The sequence below is a fragment of the Sinocyclocheilus anshuiensis genome, unplaced genomic scaffold (genome assembly GCF_001515605.1).
Source record: "Sinocyclocheilus anshuiensis isolate Anshui unplaced genomic scaffold, SAMN03320099.WGS_v1.1 scaffold1290, whole genome shotgun sequence".
In the NCBI taxonomy this organism is placed as follows: domain Eukaryota; kingdom Metazoa; phylum Chordata; class Actinopteri; order Cypriniformes; family Cyprinidae; genus Sinocyclocheilus; species Sinocyclocheilus anshuiensis.
Genome location: NW_015558599.1, coordinates 138,873 through 156,199, shown reverse-complemented (window position 1 = coordinate 156,199; position 17,327 = coordinate 138,873). Strand labels below are relative to the sequence as shown.

The 17,327-nt window shown below is 37.1% G+C and overlaps 1 protein-coding gene across 5 annotated transcripts in view; it reads right to left on the bottom strand.

Moving 5' to 3' along the window:
* Positions 1-17,327, bottom strand: part of tiam2a (TIAM Rac1 associated GEF 2a) — an 82,358-nt gene that overhangs the window by 4,658 nt on the left and 60,373 nt on the right. For all 5 annotated transcript variants that reach the window (XM_016475874.1, XM_016475877.1, XM_016475878.1 and 2 more), the window contains 5 exons: positions 5,957-6,139; positions 2,882-2,950; positions 2,167-2,292; positions 1,393-1,501; positions 226-405 (listed from right to left, as the gene is read on the bottom strand). In XM_016475874.1, the coding sequence (XP_016331360.1) occupies positions 226-405; positions 1,393-1,501; positions 2,167-2,292; positions 2,882-2,950; positions 5,957-6,139 (667 nt within the window). The remainder of the gene's footprint in view (positions 1-225; positions 406-1,392; positions 1,502-2,166; positions 2,293-2,881; positions 2,951-5,956; positions 6,140-17,327) is intronic.

The window sequence follows — 17,327 nt, the reverse complement described above, 5'->3', positions numbered from 1 at the left end:
GTAAAAATCGACGCGTTTCAAAAAGGCGGGGCATAGAGGAGAAACAATAATGTACAGTATGTGGAAAATAATGTGGTTTTTTAACTTTAAACCGCATAAAGACATTTCATTACACCAAATACACAAAATAATGTTCTTTTTAGCAACATCATATGACCCCTTTAATTCTCACTAACCGACCCACAACCAGACATCTAAACAGTGAGCGAAAGCAAGCCCCTCTACCTGTGAGGTGGTAGTGTTCCTCACTGTCCGTGTCCGTTAGAGACACCAGCTCGCGGAGCAGCAGGGGGTATTTCAGTACTCTTTGCACCGGTTTGATTAGGTAGGACTCTAGTGTGGTTGAGTGCTGCTTGGTTGGATTCCTTGCATCGAGGAACTCCTTAAACGACCGATCTGTTTTAGCTGAAGACAAAAGAGAAATCATAAATGCCAGCACCACCCACCGAGCTAGAAATAACATGTTCTTAATGGCCGCCGCAGGTAAATGGCTTTAGGCAATGCACACAGGGCACAAAATCCATCCACAAGGAGGCAGCACAGGCTCTATGACACCTCGTTAGAACCACTGCAGTATCAATGCACCACTGCAGACAATGAACAACAACAAGGTGAGTAGCAAGGATCTAGATCGTACCTCCACTGAACGAGTGTTTTGGCAGGAGTTTGTGAGGGGAGTTAACCACCACCACCGCATCTACAGCACGCAGAATGATAAATTTATCACTCGCAATTTCGTTCAAATCAAGAGGAGCTATTAGAGCAGTAATTGAGGCACTCCTCGCCCCAGATGGATTGACACTTCAGGGAGCAATTGGCAGGCAATTAACAAGTCGACACAAAAAGTCGTTTTCGCTTTGCAAACGGAAACCTTGGCACAACAGAAGCAGTGTGTGAGAATATATAATTACAAGACTGCTTCACACACTCCTGTTTTTGCATCTGCAGTGCAAGCGCCATGTTTCATGTCCTTACCCCGCAGTGGTTAAACAGAGCGTATTGTTTCTTATAGCCTTCAAAGTGCAATTTCAGGGGCTGCTCTGAGGATTGCTCTCCTCTTGTAATGGGATGAATTAAAAAGGAGGCCGAGGTACAGTTCTCCACTTTAAATGTGGGCAGGGCAGCCTCTCATTCATTTCTAACTGGGCAGTTTGCCCAAGATGAAAACCTGGCTAATGCTTCACACATAAATTATATTCAACATTTATAGTCGCTAATCACTAATACTCAGTAGGAAATAATGAAAAGATAAACCAACAACGGCTCCTGGTGTTGTGACACTGCCAGCCTAAAACATTTCAGAAGCACCCATACAGAATGAGAGAAATTGGTTCAATTATTCAATATGTAATAATCTATAGATTGATGTGATTGAGGTGTAATGTGCTGTACCTCGTTCCAGAACCTTCTGCACTTTAATGTGGTTGGCGCAAAATCCACTGTAAAGTTTGAAGTGCTCTGCGTAATACAAAAATGAACCACCCAATGAGAAGAGCAGCTTCTGGATAAGACAAAAAGACAGCAATGACACATCATAAGTAAAGAAGCGAGCTTGACACAAAAGACTTTCATTTGAGCCTGATTCCCTTCAAGGAACTGTTCACTCAGCAATGAAAATTTGAATCAGATACCAACACTTTATGTGATTCCAAACCTTGATTTTCTTCCATGGAGCACAAAAGGAGATATTTCACAGCTCGAGCTGCCATAATGAAACCAAACAAAACTGACAAAAATCAGTCAGTCCATATGACTCATGCTCTATACCCCAACTGGTACCAATTTTTAAGCTGTTATTACATGAAAATCTTGCCCTCCACCCTACTGCACAAATCTCATTTACATTTGCCCATATTCAAACTGCTTCGACTTAAAATTATTTAATTTTAAGTAGTTTATAGTACCTTTTTTCAATTAAAGATTTTTTTAGTAGTTTTAGTTCTGTTCCTCATAAAAAATAGCTTTAAAATAATTTAAAAAATCATAACCTATGCTTTTGTATTCCATGGAGGAAAAAACCTAAATGTAAAATGATAAAAGAAATGATCTATTCCTTCAACTTAAAAAAAAAAAAAAAGCAAAGTTATTATACTAAAATGCGGTGTATGTCTCATATATTACAGATGAGAGTATGAATGAAGAAATGAATGCATTTAGCATGCCCACCTTGAATTGTAAAGGGGTCTCGAGCGTGTTAAAGTTGGGGAACAAACTAATCTTCTCCTCCAGGGTCTGCAGGAAAACTTTCTGGAACTCCAGCATCTCTGGAAGGCTGCCAAATAGACTTTCCATCTGGGCAAAAAAAATCCGCAACCATTAAAAAAAAAAAAAAAAAATATGAAAAACAAACAAACAAAAAAAAAAAGCATGCAAGCTACAACTTTATAATGTGGTTGAAAATTACTTCACAGGGTACAGTTTAGTACTTCACAGAAAATGGATTTAAATCTGCAGATTTCATTTTAGATGTGCTAGCTCCTTATATCGCAGGCCCCTTGCTAAAGTTTTATTGCCACTCAAATTGTCACTAGTAACTTAAGAAGCAGCGTTAAAGCCATTTTATGTTTAGTTCTTGTCTAATTTGTGCAAGGGCATGCTCTAGTGTCCATTAACGGGGCTTTAATATGGCCCACTCTTCAGCACATATTGACTGATCTTTCCTCAGGGATATCCTGAGTCATGTCAGGGTCATATCCAGTTCACCAGCGGCAGGCTGAAAGCTGGCAAGTTGAATGTGCAAGTCTTTAGCATCAGTCACATTAGTGGGGACATGCAAGCTTGTGGCAAATGACCCAAGATGTATCACTGACTGTGCCGTCTGTGACAACTCAATCCAACACGGATCCCCCTGAAACTAGCTCCAGCATAGGGTTTGATTTACCTCGTCTTGGGTGAGAAAGGTCTCCTTTTGCAGGGGCTTCAAGTAAATTTCAAACAGGCAGTTAAGATCCTGTATAGAAGAAACAGCACAATATTACATTCATGAGCTCTCTTAGAATTAGCTTCTCCAGAATAGTTTTACTACATAAAACCTCTTTTTGGGTAATACGGTATCCTTATACAAGGTCTGAGAAACAAAACACGCAAGGTAATTAAAAATGTAAAACACTAAATTAAAACATTAGGAACCAGACTAAAGCTTTCCTTGCACAGAGGTTGTACCTGCACTAAATTATTGGTGTATTTCTACAAGACAAAAATAATAATACAAAATACAGTTTCATTAATAGCTTAAATGGGGCAGTACTACATAAAAAATTGAATGAATAAAAACTACTTTGTTAGTTTAGTTAGTTTAGTATCACACTCAAACACTGATTTATTCTTGTGCACAGTGACTGACATTCTTTAGACATAATTTTAATCCAGCAGTGTAAAGATGCCTTAGCTTGCTAAATCATACTGAAGTTTCTCGCCAGAACTGGACCAATTATGGATCTTCCTCATACAGAACTTAGGAAAAATGAAACAAGGTCACTTGGTACAATTTACACGTAAAAGGTGGATTTGCACCCCTACTCTCTCCTTCAAGTATTAAGTGGCGTTATTGTAACATTTTTGTAATGACTCCAAACCCTACCTAAGACACAGTGTTAGTGAAGCACAGTATTTTTATTTTAACTGAAACACTGAAAACAAAAATAATTTGGCTTTCCTCAGTTAAATGTAATGTTACGTGACATTGTTTACAGGCTGTTTTATTGAAGTCTTTCCATGTTACAAACACTGATTGAGTGATTATATCAAACATGATACATTCAGAAAGTTGTATGGTTTCCTTCTGATGTTCATTCATGTTTATTTCACACTTTAGCAATAAAAAGGAAGCGATGATCAGATCACGTGCTGTTTGAACACACATGAGCAGCATAGACTAAAAGATCCCTGTTCATCAAAATGAAGATCATTTAAAGCTGAGAAATCTATATTGTCGGTCCAGCTAATCAGTGTTAATTTCATTTTTTTGACATTTTTTTCACCGACGACAACGAACTAAAACTCTTTTTGAATGACAAAAACTATGACGTAAATCTATTGACATTTTCGTCAACGAATAAAAACGAGACAAAAATGTTAGGGAGGGACGATTTGGGAAGACATTAATTCAGAACGAATCTGCTGCTTGGTTCGGAGGTTATGCATACATATGAACCGGTGGGACATAAGCTAACTGTTAAAATACACTTGCTGCACGTCGCATAAAACGTTCAAAAATGTCAATATGTGGGAGTAAGAGAAGAGCAGACATATGGATAAATCTGACGACGCAAGAGAGAACTCAATTCGGTCTGGTTTTCTGAGCGCAGACACTGAAGCATAGAAAGCGCATCTCACAGCGCGCTAGAACTCTTTCGCGTTGCATGAACGGAGAATTACACACAAAATGATGTTGAATTGTCAGTTTTGACGAGTATTCACGTAAACACAGTTGATTACGTCTTAAGGGAACGTAAACAGTGGGAACGTGTATCAGTACATTGCATCCATTGCAGCTGCGCATTCGGTTTTAAAGGGATAGCAGCCTAATTTAGTTGCTATTGTCTGAGTCATTGATGTTAATCAAGCAACCAAAAAAAACCACAGAAAATCACGCACTGCTCTTGACTGAAAAACTTTAGTAGCCTTAACGATTCATCTAAATGTATTTATAGAAATAAATATGTCTGCTTGAAAGAATGAAGAATATGGTAAACAAGTTGCTATAAAGAATGCATAATTAGCCTGTATAACCATTGGTATTTCATTAAAAAGAAGACCATGTTCTTGTTCTTTATGAGAAGTGGTTTTATTTAATTTTAACAAAGGCATGTTGTGTGTCACCGCAGTTAAATCACTGCAGTCTATCATGATAAAACCTTAATATCAAACCTATATAATGAGTTTGGAAATTTTAGAGAAATGCTTAATAAATGCACTGTAACTAAACCCATTACATTTTAGCCGACTAAATTTACTGTAGATTTAGTCGACTAAAACTAGATTAAAACTAAAAACAATTCAGATGACTAAAATATGACTAAAACTAAATGGCATTTTAGTCAAAAGACTATAACTAAAACTAAATCAAAATTTGCTGTCAAATACTGCAGTTAATACTCACACAGCTGGCATGTTTACCTGTTGTAGCTTAACCTTGTGGGCACGAAATAAGCACTGACAGAGTCTAAATGCACCATCAGAGAAGGTCTGAAATGTCACTTTAACTGTTTCGGTTTCAATAATTTTGCATCACCAAAACAGTTTCAGCCAAAACTGAAAATTCATTCAGATTCAAAGCCGCTCCCAAACCTGCACTATGTGCTGTGGCCATGTTATGGCATCGCTAGGCTGTCGGTGCATCAACCTGAATATTCTCATTAGGCTGATTTATAGCAGTCTGCCATTGCCAATGCAGCATATCACAGACAAATGGCTCCGTCACAGGACTCTGGGATGACACTATTCCCCCTCCCACAAATCACAGAGCGCTGGAATAATCAGACACCTCCCTGACACCTATTAACCACGAGGAGCACATTACCATGAGTTTTAATGCCATCTAAAGGTTCACCATGAACATCAGCAGGGTAAAACTGGCACCACATAAGCGATCGCTTATATGCAAGCCTCAGGATTATTCAGAAAACAGATGAGAGGGGAGGCGTTTCTATTCAGCAGCTAGAGGAGTTAATTAATAGGTGGTCCTTCGGGACTCAATGAAGACTCTTCCAGCTATCCATCAAATGTGTTCTGCGAAAACAGCCATTTTCACCTCATAGGTCTTTCATTAAACTGAGGTTTAGAACTGAACTGATGTGACTTCCAGATTAGCACAGAGCCGAATAAATAGGTGAAACAGTTCAGTTTTAATGAAGTCAGAGTATCATACAGATGACTGCATGGATCTGTACTCGTGTGAGAGCTCATTTCTTTCTGTTGAACTAGGTTAATAGGGGATTACAGAGTCAGTTCTCACCTTTACATAGGATTTCTCTGTGTCCACTAATTCCTGGATGACCTTGCGTAGTCTCTCTGTGGCAGACATATGACGTGGACAGGGCCTGAGTGTGGGAGCCTCTGGCCCCGTTTGCTCCTGGCCCTCCATCAGACCAGAGCCGTCCTGGAAGGAGTGGTACAGCGAACACACTGTATCCACACTCTGCAGGAGACACATTTAAAATAATTGCATTAAATACCAATGTCAAGTAATCAATCAAATGTTTAGGAAAATAATAGAGAACGTACATAGAAAAAAAAAAAGGTATAGGATTTACTATTTTCTATTTACTATTTTTCATTAACAATTTTCACTCAGAAATTGCTAGTAAAATTCACATTTAATTACAAAGGAACAGCAAGTAACACACTGAATTAATCAAGACATTAGACAGACCAAAACAGGATTTTCTTGTAAAACATGTCATAAAACGGATTATATAAAGTACACATTTTGCACTTTTAGTAATTCTTCTAAAGGTCTGTTTGCACCAGTATTGCTGTCAGTCGCATGCTACTGTAATAGTGCAAAGTAAAAATCATATAAATGAAATATTAATAAATATACATAAACACAATAAAATTAAAATATTTCCATTTTGTTCCATTTGTTTTGCATATCACTTACAGTGAGTTTTTAATGTGTCCCTGTTTATTTTTAATAAAATATCAGTAAACTTGCATGTCAGTAAACATGCAAAAAAAACAACATACATACATACATATATATATATATGTATATATGTATGTATGTAGATGTATATATAGTGCATCTACACTAAAAATAAAAAGTCCTTTATTCCTCTTGTTAGTGCACTTTAGGAAAACACGTATTTAAAAGCTTTTTCTGGGTGTTGTGGAGAAACAGCTTGGAACATAAGCACAGATGATTCATTGTGACAGAAATGGTCCATATATGATGTATGCAAGTATTACATAATTTATGCTGGATCTACACACTACAGACATAGCTGCATCACATCATCTTGCAATCGGTTTCCAAATAATAAGACACTGACGACTTGAAGGGTTTCATCTTGTGTCCAGCTCTGTCAGCATTTACAGGAGTAAGGTTCTCAGCCAAATTCTTATTAAGGTAGTACATCAATACAAACAGCGATATTGCTTACAGTGAAAGTCTCAAAATAAAGGCTGCAGCATCTCGGTTTCAGCTCTCAGAGAGCTGTGAACAAGTGAAACAGCTGACAGGGACAGATCTGTGACCATAGGGGACAAAAACAACACCAAAGCCCTTTTCTGGCTTTAAACCAGCCAGACAGACTCCATATTGAACAGAGCACATGCACCCTGCTGCTGCAAAAATATATAAACTCAGCACTTCGACCTTTTCCTTACATGTATGTTAACTTGCATCCTATTGACAAAAGACCTTAAAACCACCAATCAATATACAGAGACAGAGAACACATTACAATGCAAAGAGTGTTTGTGTGAAATGAGTCGGTGACTCAGCCAGAAGAGCAGCAAGAGAAAATGGGATCTCACGAGGAACAAGCAGATTGCTTCTGCAGTTCGGTTTACTAATTACAGCATGGCCACTCTAGAGACCATGTGCTTCAGTAGCTTCAAAGTCAGTTTAGTGTGTCAGGAGAGAGAGAGAGAGCAAGAGGAATCGGTAAGCTCAGCCGCAATCTTCTGACAGAAAGCTTAGCTATATTAGGACCACCCAAAGCAAACACTGGGGCTCCCAGGACATCTTCTCACACATTAGTTAAACAGAGATTAAGGAGCCTCAAAAACACTGCAGTGAAAAATAAACATTATGCCTCAGCATGTAGGTTGCATTAAATATGCAGTGTGGACACGTGCACTGACATTAAGTGTAATTAGCACGAACTGTATGCGCACAAGCATAGACGGCTGCTTTCAAAAGCTCCTGTATTTGTGTGACAGTGCTATGTGAACAGTATCAAATGTGTTTTTGCAGCATTGAGCATTGGAGCCAATCACAGACATGTTTGTTGTGCGTGTGAACACAATGGCCAAGCAGACGCATGGAGCGAGGACTGTGGTAGTATACTTTGGGCTTAAGCGACTTTTTTTTTTTAAAGACAACTAGTGACAAATTTAGCAACTTTTTGAACCATAGCTACTCTCCAAGAGTCAAGGTTTTGCTTTCCTGGTACAGTCACACCGCTCTACGTCTGCTCTGCTCAGTGAGATTGGCCATAAGCTATCAAATAAAACATTTTGCCCCAAAATGGTATCTGCTGGGCTAAACTAAGCTTTACCACTAAACGCAAGACAAAATACTGAACTATTTCACTACATTCAAATATATTGAAGACTAATTATTTTCCTGTCTTTGGGCTGAGATCAAGAATTAGTACATTTGAAATGTAAATGTGGGAATCACTGAACCAAAGTGTTATTTTATACACTTTGTTCTAATTTCAGTTGATAGGCGACACTGATTTTTTACTGAAATTTGTCATCATTCAATCATCCTAACATATGAGTTTCTTCAGTGGAACACAAAAGATAATGTTTTGAAAGTCAGTGGGGTCTAATGAATCCAAATGAACACTGGAGACCACTGACTTTCGTTATATGGATGAAAAAAAGTCATTAAGACCCTGATATAGTAAATAAGACATTTTTCAAAATATATTCATTTGTTTTCCACAGAAGAAAGAAATGCAAACCGGTTTGGAACAACATGAAGGCCTATAAATTGTGACAGAATAAAGAGAAAAAGGAAAAAGTTACATGACTCTCTCCAACACTCTAAAGTGTTATAGTCTCAACCATCCTAGATTTCAGGATATAATAAAAAAATAAATCCAAACACATAGATAAGAGGCAGAGGGAGGCAGGAGACATCATGTGGACATTAATCGAGCACCTTGTGGTAGAGTCAGTGGGAAACCCCAGCCTGGCACAGACAGATAACAGTAATTGTGGCTAGTGCATGTGTTATTTGTTTTGCTGCAGTCACCAGGAGGTTAAGAGGAGTGCTGCAGGTTGTGAAGACTCCATACAGGTTCCTGTTAACCTCACGAAAGCACCTGAAAATGATGGCTTTTCTCACTACACACATACATTTACGCTGAGTGTGAAATGGCTGTATAAATTCATGCCAAGTCACTGTGAGAATCGAAACAGTAAACAGGCCAATACAGTATGACAGAACGGTACTGCATAAAATGTTTCTGTTTGCATGCTGAGCCAAATTCTGTTTGCATGACCCAAATTCTAATTAACAATGATAAAGGAACCATGTGGAGGTGAAAAAGACAGTAACACAAGAAATAAGAGTTGAAAGCTTCAGTTCTCGATTTCTTACTCTCAAGTCCCTAGATGACAGCTCCTTCAATGCTGTGATAGCAGCTGTCAAAAAGCTTCAGTCTGACAATCTATCCTCCTTTACAGAAAATGTTCACAGCTCACTGTTTGCAGAGGAGCGAAACTGCTTGGCAGCACAAGTTTGAGATCCGAATGACACATTGGACCCACTTAGACCTTATTAACATCTGTTATAGGTTATCTGAATGTGATAGACAACACTAAATATAGCTGTAAGTGGGGTCCACTGCATCTTGAAAATGCATTACTATCCACTCATTAAACAGTTTGAAAGCAAAAAAAGAAAGAAAGATAAATGCACTCTGTTAGGCTCACTATTAATCCCTCTATACATGCAACATGCTGAGTGAGCAGGTTTCTCCCCATCTTTCCCTATAAAATCCTGTCTTCTCAACACACATGCACACTCTAAAAAATCTGCAAGAATGCCACTTCTGTTTAAATGACATGTAAGCTACATTCTCCAGTGGAAACATATAGCCATTTTAAACTGTTTTCTCTTAATCCCTTCAAAAGCATAAGGGATATGGTGTACTAAGTGTTTACATGATGTTTCAGAGTGCTGCTTTTTGCAACAACCCTGGAATAAGTCGTTTTCTGAAATGCATGTAAACGGGGGTCACAGTCCAACTGCGGATAAAGTTTCAGAGGAATGCAGCGCCTCACTGACATCCCTTGGTTTCACTGTATTCTTATTACACTAAAGCATGCCATGAATGTGTAGGGCAGAACTACAAAATACAGGCGAAAAGTCATGTGAGAGGAGACAGGTGCCTCTGCTGAACTATGATTGACTGATTACCCTGTCAATGCCCGCTTATGATGTTTGTAAATGGCCCTCACATCTGCCTGAATAGGTCAAACTGGTGGAAATGGATGAACTATTTACAAAGTATTAACCCACTCAGATACACCATTTTCAGACATGTCTAAATTGAAAAAAAAAAAAAAAAAACTCCAGTCAGCTGGTCTTTAGTGAGCATTCAACTTGGTCAAAGGTGAACTACAGCATATTTTTAGATTTAAAATAAAATGAACAAAAATCAATTACTGAGCAAATTATTGAGCAAAAATATTAAACCTTTAACCTTTCCCATGATTCACAACACTTATAATAATGATTCATAATTTGAGCTGTCAGGTCATATTTCTTGGGAAATGTCATCTTTAGGCAGTTATGTCATGTCTGCAAGCAAAAAGAATACGGTTTGGCTATTAGAGTGCGTGCAGTGTGGTCTGAAGTGTGTTAATAGTCCTGACAGCTTGTAGCCATAACCAATAAGCAACATCATTAACACAATGGATCACTCAAAAAGGCAACCATCTAAAGGAAATGCCCATTGTTAAAATAAAGAAAACTTGTTTAGAGAAGAGTAAAGGAAAAGTGACAGAGCCCATAATAAAACACATGTTAACATGGGACTGGCTTTTCAGAGATGATCCAGAGCCAGAGCTGGCTTTTTTGCTTGACGGGTATTTAGCAAGATATCCTTGAGTAACACCTCAACACTAGACGGCCACTTCTTTGATATTGCACCTTTAAATTAATGTATAATCAAGAGATCCGAAAAGAACGTGTTTTTTTAATAATAAATATAATAATTGCAAGAAAATAGTTGCTACACAAAATGTGCTTTTTACAATACGAATTAATGTATTTGGGATTATTTTTAAGCCACGTTATAAAAATGCATAATGCAAATATTTCAAATAAATAAATAAACACTGTGATAATATAGAAATTGAAAAGCATTATAGAATTGGTTGCTTATGTGTTAAGGTGTTTCATCCAGTCTGTAACTGCAAATGTACAGTATTTACGTCAAACACTAATAAGCAATTATTAACATTAAATAGGCTCCATCTCTAATTGATCAGACTCTTTTCAAATCACTTCAGTTCTTTGTTTTTTTTATTTATTTATTAACATTTAAAACATGATGAATCATAATAATACACAATTTACTTGCTAAATAAACAATAATTCATATTATTACACATTAATTCAATTAACCCTTAATAAAATAACCCTGTTAATAATTAATCAGGATCAGTATTTTTTCTTGTTGATCCTCTCAAATGTCAGTATCAGAACTTAAAAATTGATCTGCTCCAAATGAAATGCAATCAAGTGGTCACTAGAGACACCCATGAGATGCTTTGTCTCCAATCCATCCTCTTGTTCTGACCCATAAATACACTCACCATGAAAAGCAGTCTATAAAGTATCCTCCAGGCAGCTATGGAATGGAACTTGGTCCTTCTGGCCAGAGAACAGCCCTTCCTTCTAATCTTGCCCACCCTGAAAGTTGGCATGTTTGTTGAGTTAGTCTTCAGCTCTGGGTTTGTCTCACTCACACTCTTGCTCCACTTTAACTCATGACATGTCTCCCTCTTCCAAGTCAACAATCAAGCATTTCCAAAATCCTCGGTGTTAGGCCCATTACAGTATCTTTTTAAAGCTTAGGGCTTTCTGACAGGATCTAAAAATCGATCACTAGCAGGTTTTGTGGACATAGATGCTACACTGAAACTGCTGCTGCCCACTAAAATCTGCATATCAATTGCTGGCTCGCATGACCCCGCTGCAGTTTCCAGAGAGCATAACGAAGTGCTCAGACAGTTTGCAAACACTACCAACAGCCTAGCCTTTCAATAACATCAACACAATTGAAACGTTTCTGGATGGCCTGTGAACACTAAGGCTGACATTACCACACATACTGAAAAGAGAATTCTTTTCTGAATCAGAACTACACCGTCACAGAGAAGGAAAAAGACAATGATTTTATTTGATTTTTTAAAAATAGATCTGCTTCGTCTCAAAATAGTCTGAAATTTTTCCATAATCATCCAGCCTGAACTCTCCTCAGTTCTTTGCTCTGGGCTACCACACAGCTCTCAGGCAAAGATCCTATTCTTAGAAGTATTATTGTGAAAACATATTAAAGTAAACAGCATTACATCTGATGTCTGGTTCTGCGCAGTAGACAAAATAAACCAGTCTGCTGCCCATGGTTAGTAATCAGAGATGCCTCTCAGAGCGTTGTTTATTTCAAATACAGATCTTGTAACACTAAACCTTGTTAGGATCTGAACAACACATTAAACATGCACCAAACAAACACTTGCCAGTCAGACCTTTAGATCATAGGGTTTTTTGTTTGTTTGTAAACAAACTTTGTATAAATAAATTGCTTGCAATTGTTTATATTATTCCCAGTGTTGGGTGTAACACGTTACTGTAATTAAATTACTTGTCCACTGAAAAAGTAAAGTAAGGGATTACTGTTCATTTTTAGGTATTTAATTACAGTTACTTATAAAGTACTTGCGTTACATACTGTAAATAACTTCAACAGTTCTAAAATCAATATTGAATTTGAAATCTAAATTTATAGTCCAAAGATAAAATTGAATGCAGCGTCTTTAACCCTCTGCATGCCGGCGCGTTCACTTTCAGTTTTTCCTGATTCCCAGAGAAACCTTAAATACCCAGATAAGACTAAAATCAATCGAATCTAAAAAGGGCCTACTTTTATTTGTGTACACTGACAATAACAACAAAATATTTTGCTTTTGTAAAATAAACAAAACAAATAGGGTGCGCTTTCTGCCGTCTATGTCTCCGTGAGCAACATTCTATGCATCACAAACTCAGCGAATACTTGACAGAGAGACATGAGAAATATGTCTATAGAAAGCTTGAAGTGTCTACTTTTAAATGAACGAATTCAAATCGAAAATGAATATTATCTGATTATGTAATCCATATGAAACTAAAGAGAGACATGAGAAATATGTCTATAGAAAGCTTGAAGTGTCTACTTTTAAATGAACGAATTCAAATCGAAAATGAATATTATCTGATTATGTAATCCATATGAAACTAAAGCGAGGTACAGTCTCTCCTGTATCTGAAAGCTTGAAGTGTCTACTTTTAAATGAATGAATTCAAATCGAAAACGAATATTCTCTGATTATGTAATCCGTATGAAACTAAAGCTAGGTACAGTCTTTCCCGTATATGAGCTCATTATATGCAGTCAGCTGCACACAAACGCCCTCACCTAGATACAAAAAATAGATTTAAAAAAATCAAGATTCATCTAATTTTCATGGTTTTTGAAAGAAGACCTGCTTTGAGGAATAAGCCCGAATTTACCTCAGAAGAACAGCGCGATCTGACACAGCTTTATTCAGCGGAGGAGATCATTTCTGTAATTTATTCTTACCTACATTAGTTAATGTGTTATTTTTATATAAACCTGTACGGATTTTACTAGTTGGGCTTTTCCTGAACATCTTGCCAAACTGAAATGTATTGTTTAACTTTTCTTAAGCTTTTTTGTTATTCAGATATTTTGCAGAGTATTTCTATTTGTTAACCAAAGAAAGTTACATTTTTTATAAAAATGTTTAAGTATTATAGTTGTTTTAAAGCTAAAAGGCTAAACTATTCTATGTTTGACTCAAATTGAAAGAATAAAGGGTTTAATTTCTATTGTCTATGCTTTAAGTTTTATAGGGATTTTAAAATGTAGCCTAATTAGCGATTTGAATAATTAAGTTACTTATTGAGTAACTAAATTACTTTTCAGACAGAGTAATTAGTAAAGTAATTTAAATTAATTTAAATCATTTACTAAAACTAGCAATATCTGAGTGAAAATTATTCAAAAAGTAAATCAAGTTAAATAATTTTTCAGTAAATGACAAAAATATCTTTTAATGTAACAAGTCATTTGTTCAGACATTACTAGTCATACAGTGTGTTTGTACAAGATTTGATCATTTAGTGGGTACAGGTCTTTATCTTGCAACATATCTGGTGCTTGTTAGGCAAGGCAAAGCTAGAGATGACAAGTCAAGTTTATTTGTAACGCACATTACAAACGGTGGTAATTCAATTTCGCTTTCCCCGGCAACACAAAAAATATGAATGTCTTGCTCATGTGGAAGATAAAATTTGCTCTTCTGACCTTTTACTACCAGTGCAATTGCTTTAGAATATCAAGGAATAGCAAGAGAGAGTGGTCTCTACCCTGCTCTGTTTCCACAGTCAATTTTCCCCCCTAAAAGTGCAAAGTGGGACACAGTACGAGACAATACAGCATGGTCTGATTGTTATGTAGGTATCTGTACGTAACATTTACAGGTACAAAGCATGCATTTTTGTACATTTTGACTAATGCTGAAACAATTTGGACTGAAAGGACGTATTGGTGTATTTTATGGTTCTATTGTAACAGCACGGCAAACACAATAAATATGACATATGTAATGGTTAAACGATTATAGAAATGTTATTAATTTTAAGGTTATAAAGTGTAGTCTTCTTTAACATTATGTAATCCGAAACAAGTTGGCAGCAGAAGTCGCATAGATAAAAAAAAGTTAAAAATCACATCATATTAAGTAAATGCGTAAACTGCATGTAATAAATGCGAATGAAAACATAATGCCATTGATATCATAACTACGTACAATATAATCAAAATGTTAATGCCACAAGTTCAATATTCACAAGCTTAATTTTTTTTGTCTGTGAAGTAGTTCATATGTTACAACTGACTTTTTAGATGCTGTCAATACATCAAAAAAGTCAGTTTCAGCATCATTGCAAATGTAAGTAAAGAACCACACTTTGCGTAAAATACACAGGAGTACTCATGAGATTGCATTGGACAATACAATTATCTTTGGAGGGGAAGTATGAATAATCTTGGCTTGGGACCAACGGTTTATGTAATTTATATTGCTTTGCACGTTCAAGGACTTTGTATTGTTTAATTTGCCCATTTTTTTTATTCACATATAGCACTTACTGACTGTTAATGTACCCTGCTTAAAAGATCCTTAAAGGCTAGTTCTGCACTAAAGCATGTTTACAGCTGCGAAACATAATATTAGACTCATTAAACCAACATCACCCAAAGCGACGTGCACAAAAAAAGAGTCCATGTAACAAAAGGAAATCCTATGAATACAATCACTGGCACTTTATTAGCTGAATGAAACCATAACAAAGAACAAACAGTGGTGACTTCTCTAAGGTCACCGGAGAGGGACTGTGGGAGGCAGAAGGATTATGGGTCTTGTACGTCTGCCAAGAGAAGGATTATCCTCATTTGGCATTTTCTGTGGGCAAGGTGTTAAACTAATGCTAACTCCCCTTTTCAACAAGTCACCACCAACAAACAGCGAGTAACTCTTGCAGCACTTCAATTCTGACATACTCATTTTATTGTGTTAATTCCTGGAAACCCAGACTAACAAGATCTTGCATAGAGTGTTGCCCATGCAACATAATAAAATAAAAACGTATGGGAAGCCAAGAGGATGTAAAGTCCCTGGAGAAAGCACTGGCCATTACTCAGAGGAAAATGTCCTGTCATGCTGTAGTAGAGCTCTGACAGGCCATGATTCATCCCTGAGGTTACAGCAATTGTGCCATGTAGCCATCTTCTTTTTAAAGCCCGATAAATAAAGACACACACACATAAATCGACGTGGATAGCCAGGCAATCCAAACGGCACTTGCCATTATATGCTCTAGTGCACATTTTAATCTATTCTTCTTCTTCATCATCCGCTTTCAAACTAGTTTTAATATTGAAACCCAATCTGTCAAAATAATGTGCCCGATTACAGATTACGCGAAAACAAGAAAGTGATGTTAACTCCATGTTAATTAAGCGATGTTAATTCCTCAGATATCAACACCAATGCAATTAACAAGCCGAAATAATTTGGTAAAAACTGATTAAGAGTCAACCCCCCCCCCCTCCTCATATAAACATAAGAGCTTTTGGTACCATGAAAACCGATCCTTCTGCACCATTCTGGCAGGCCATGCAGGCAGCAATATCCTCCAGCATTCGGGACAGCTTGTTCTGAAGCAGCCGATGTAGAGTGAGAAGAGTCGAGTTAAGGAAGACATCCTTGCCTTCCTTGACACAGTCTGGCCAGAACCAGCACATGGCAAGGAAGGAACAGAGAACCTCGACCGGCGAGTGCTCACTGAGGCAGAGCTCGATGAGCGAGGTGAGGTAGATGCATGGCCTGGCATCCCGTTTGGTCTGCTCTGCCATTGGAGCTGACCCCGTCCCATGGGCAGTGCTGGTAGTGTTAGTTGTTCCTCTTCTACGGATCCCTTCCCAATCTCTGGCTGTGTACAGGACTGTTAAATAAGCCCCGATTATTAGTCAGCTCACAGCCATATGCTGACTGACTGGCTTAGTCATTCCCATCCCCCTATGGTTCAATGGTAAACACTGAGGGTCTGGTAATTGGAAATTATGGGGTAGCTCCCAAACTGGCTTTTGAGAACACTTTGCTTGGCTGTGTGTATAAGTTTTTGCAGCCAAAGATATATTTTTGGAATGATCAAGACTTTCCAACTTCAAGCATGTCTTGTCAAATACTTCAGCTAATGAAGTAAACTTAAAAGCTGAGCTAGTTCACAGCTTGATATTAAAGAGCCTTTCCAGATACTACAGCCCGTTTGCTCATAAATACGGTTAATTTCTTGATCTGTCTCTTTATGGCAGATGAAGGCACAGTACCAGAATTTAGGAAACAGGCGCAATTCGGAGAATTGGGAAAAAAAAAAACTTTGTTTGAAGTGGATTGTTTCTGTCCTGGATGCCAGTAAAGAGTCCATACAGAGTTTCAGACTAAAATACACTATATATAGTAACAACTACGATGTTTTAAACTAGTGCTGTCAAATGATTAATTGCGATTAACTGCATCCAAAATAAAAGTTTTTGTTTGCATAATATATGTGTGTGTTCTGTGTATATTTATGTATATATGAATACACAAACATACGGTATATATTTTGAAAATATTTACATGTATTTACACGGCTATATTTATATTCATATCATTTATATTATAAATAAATATATTTAATATATAAAAATAAAATGTTTCTGAAATATATACATGCATGTGTGTGTGTGTTTATATATACATAATAAATATACACAGTACACATACATATATTGTGTAAACCA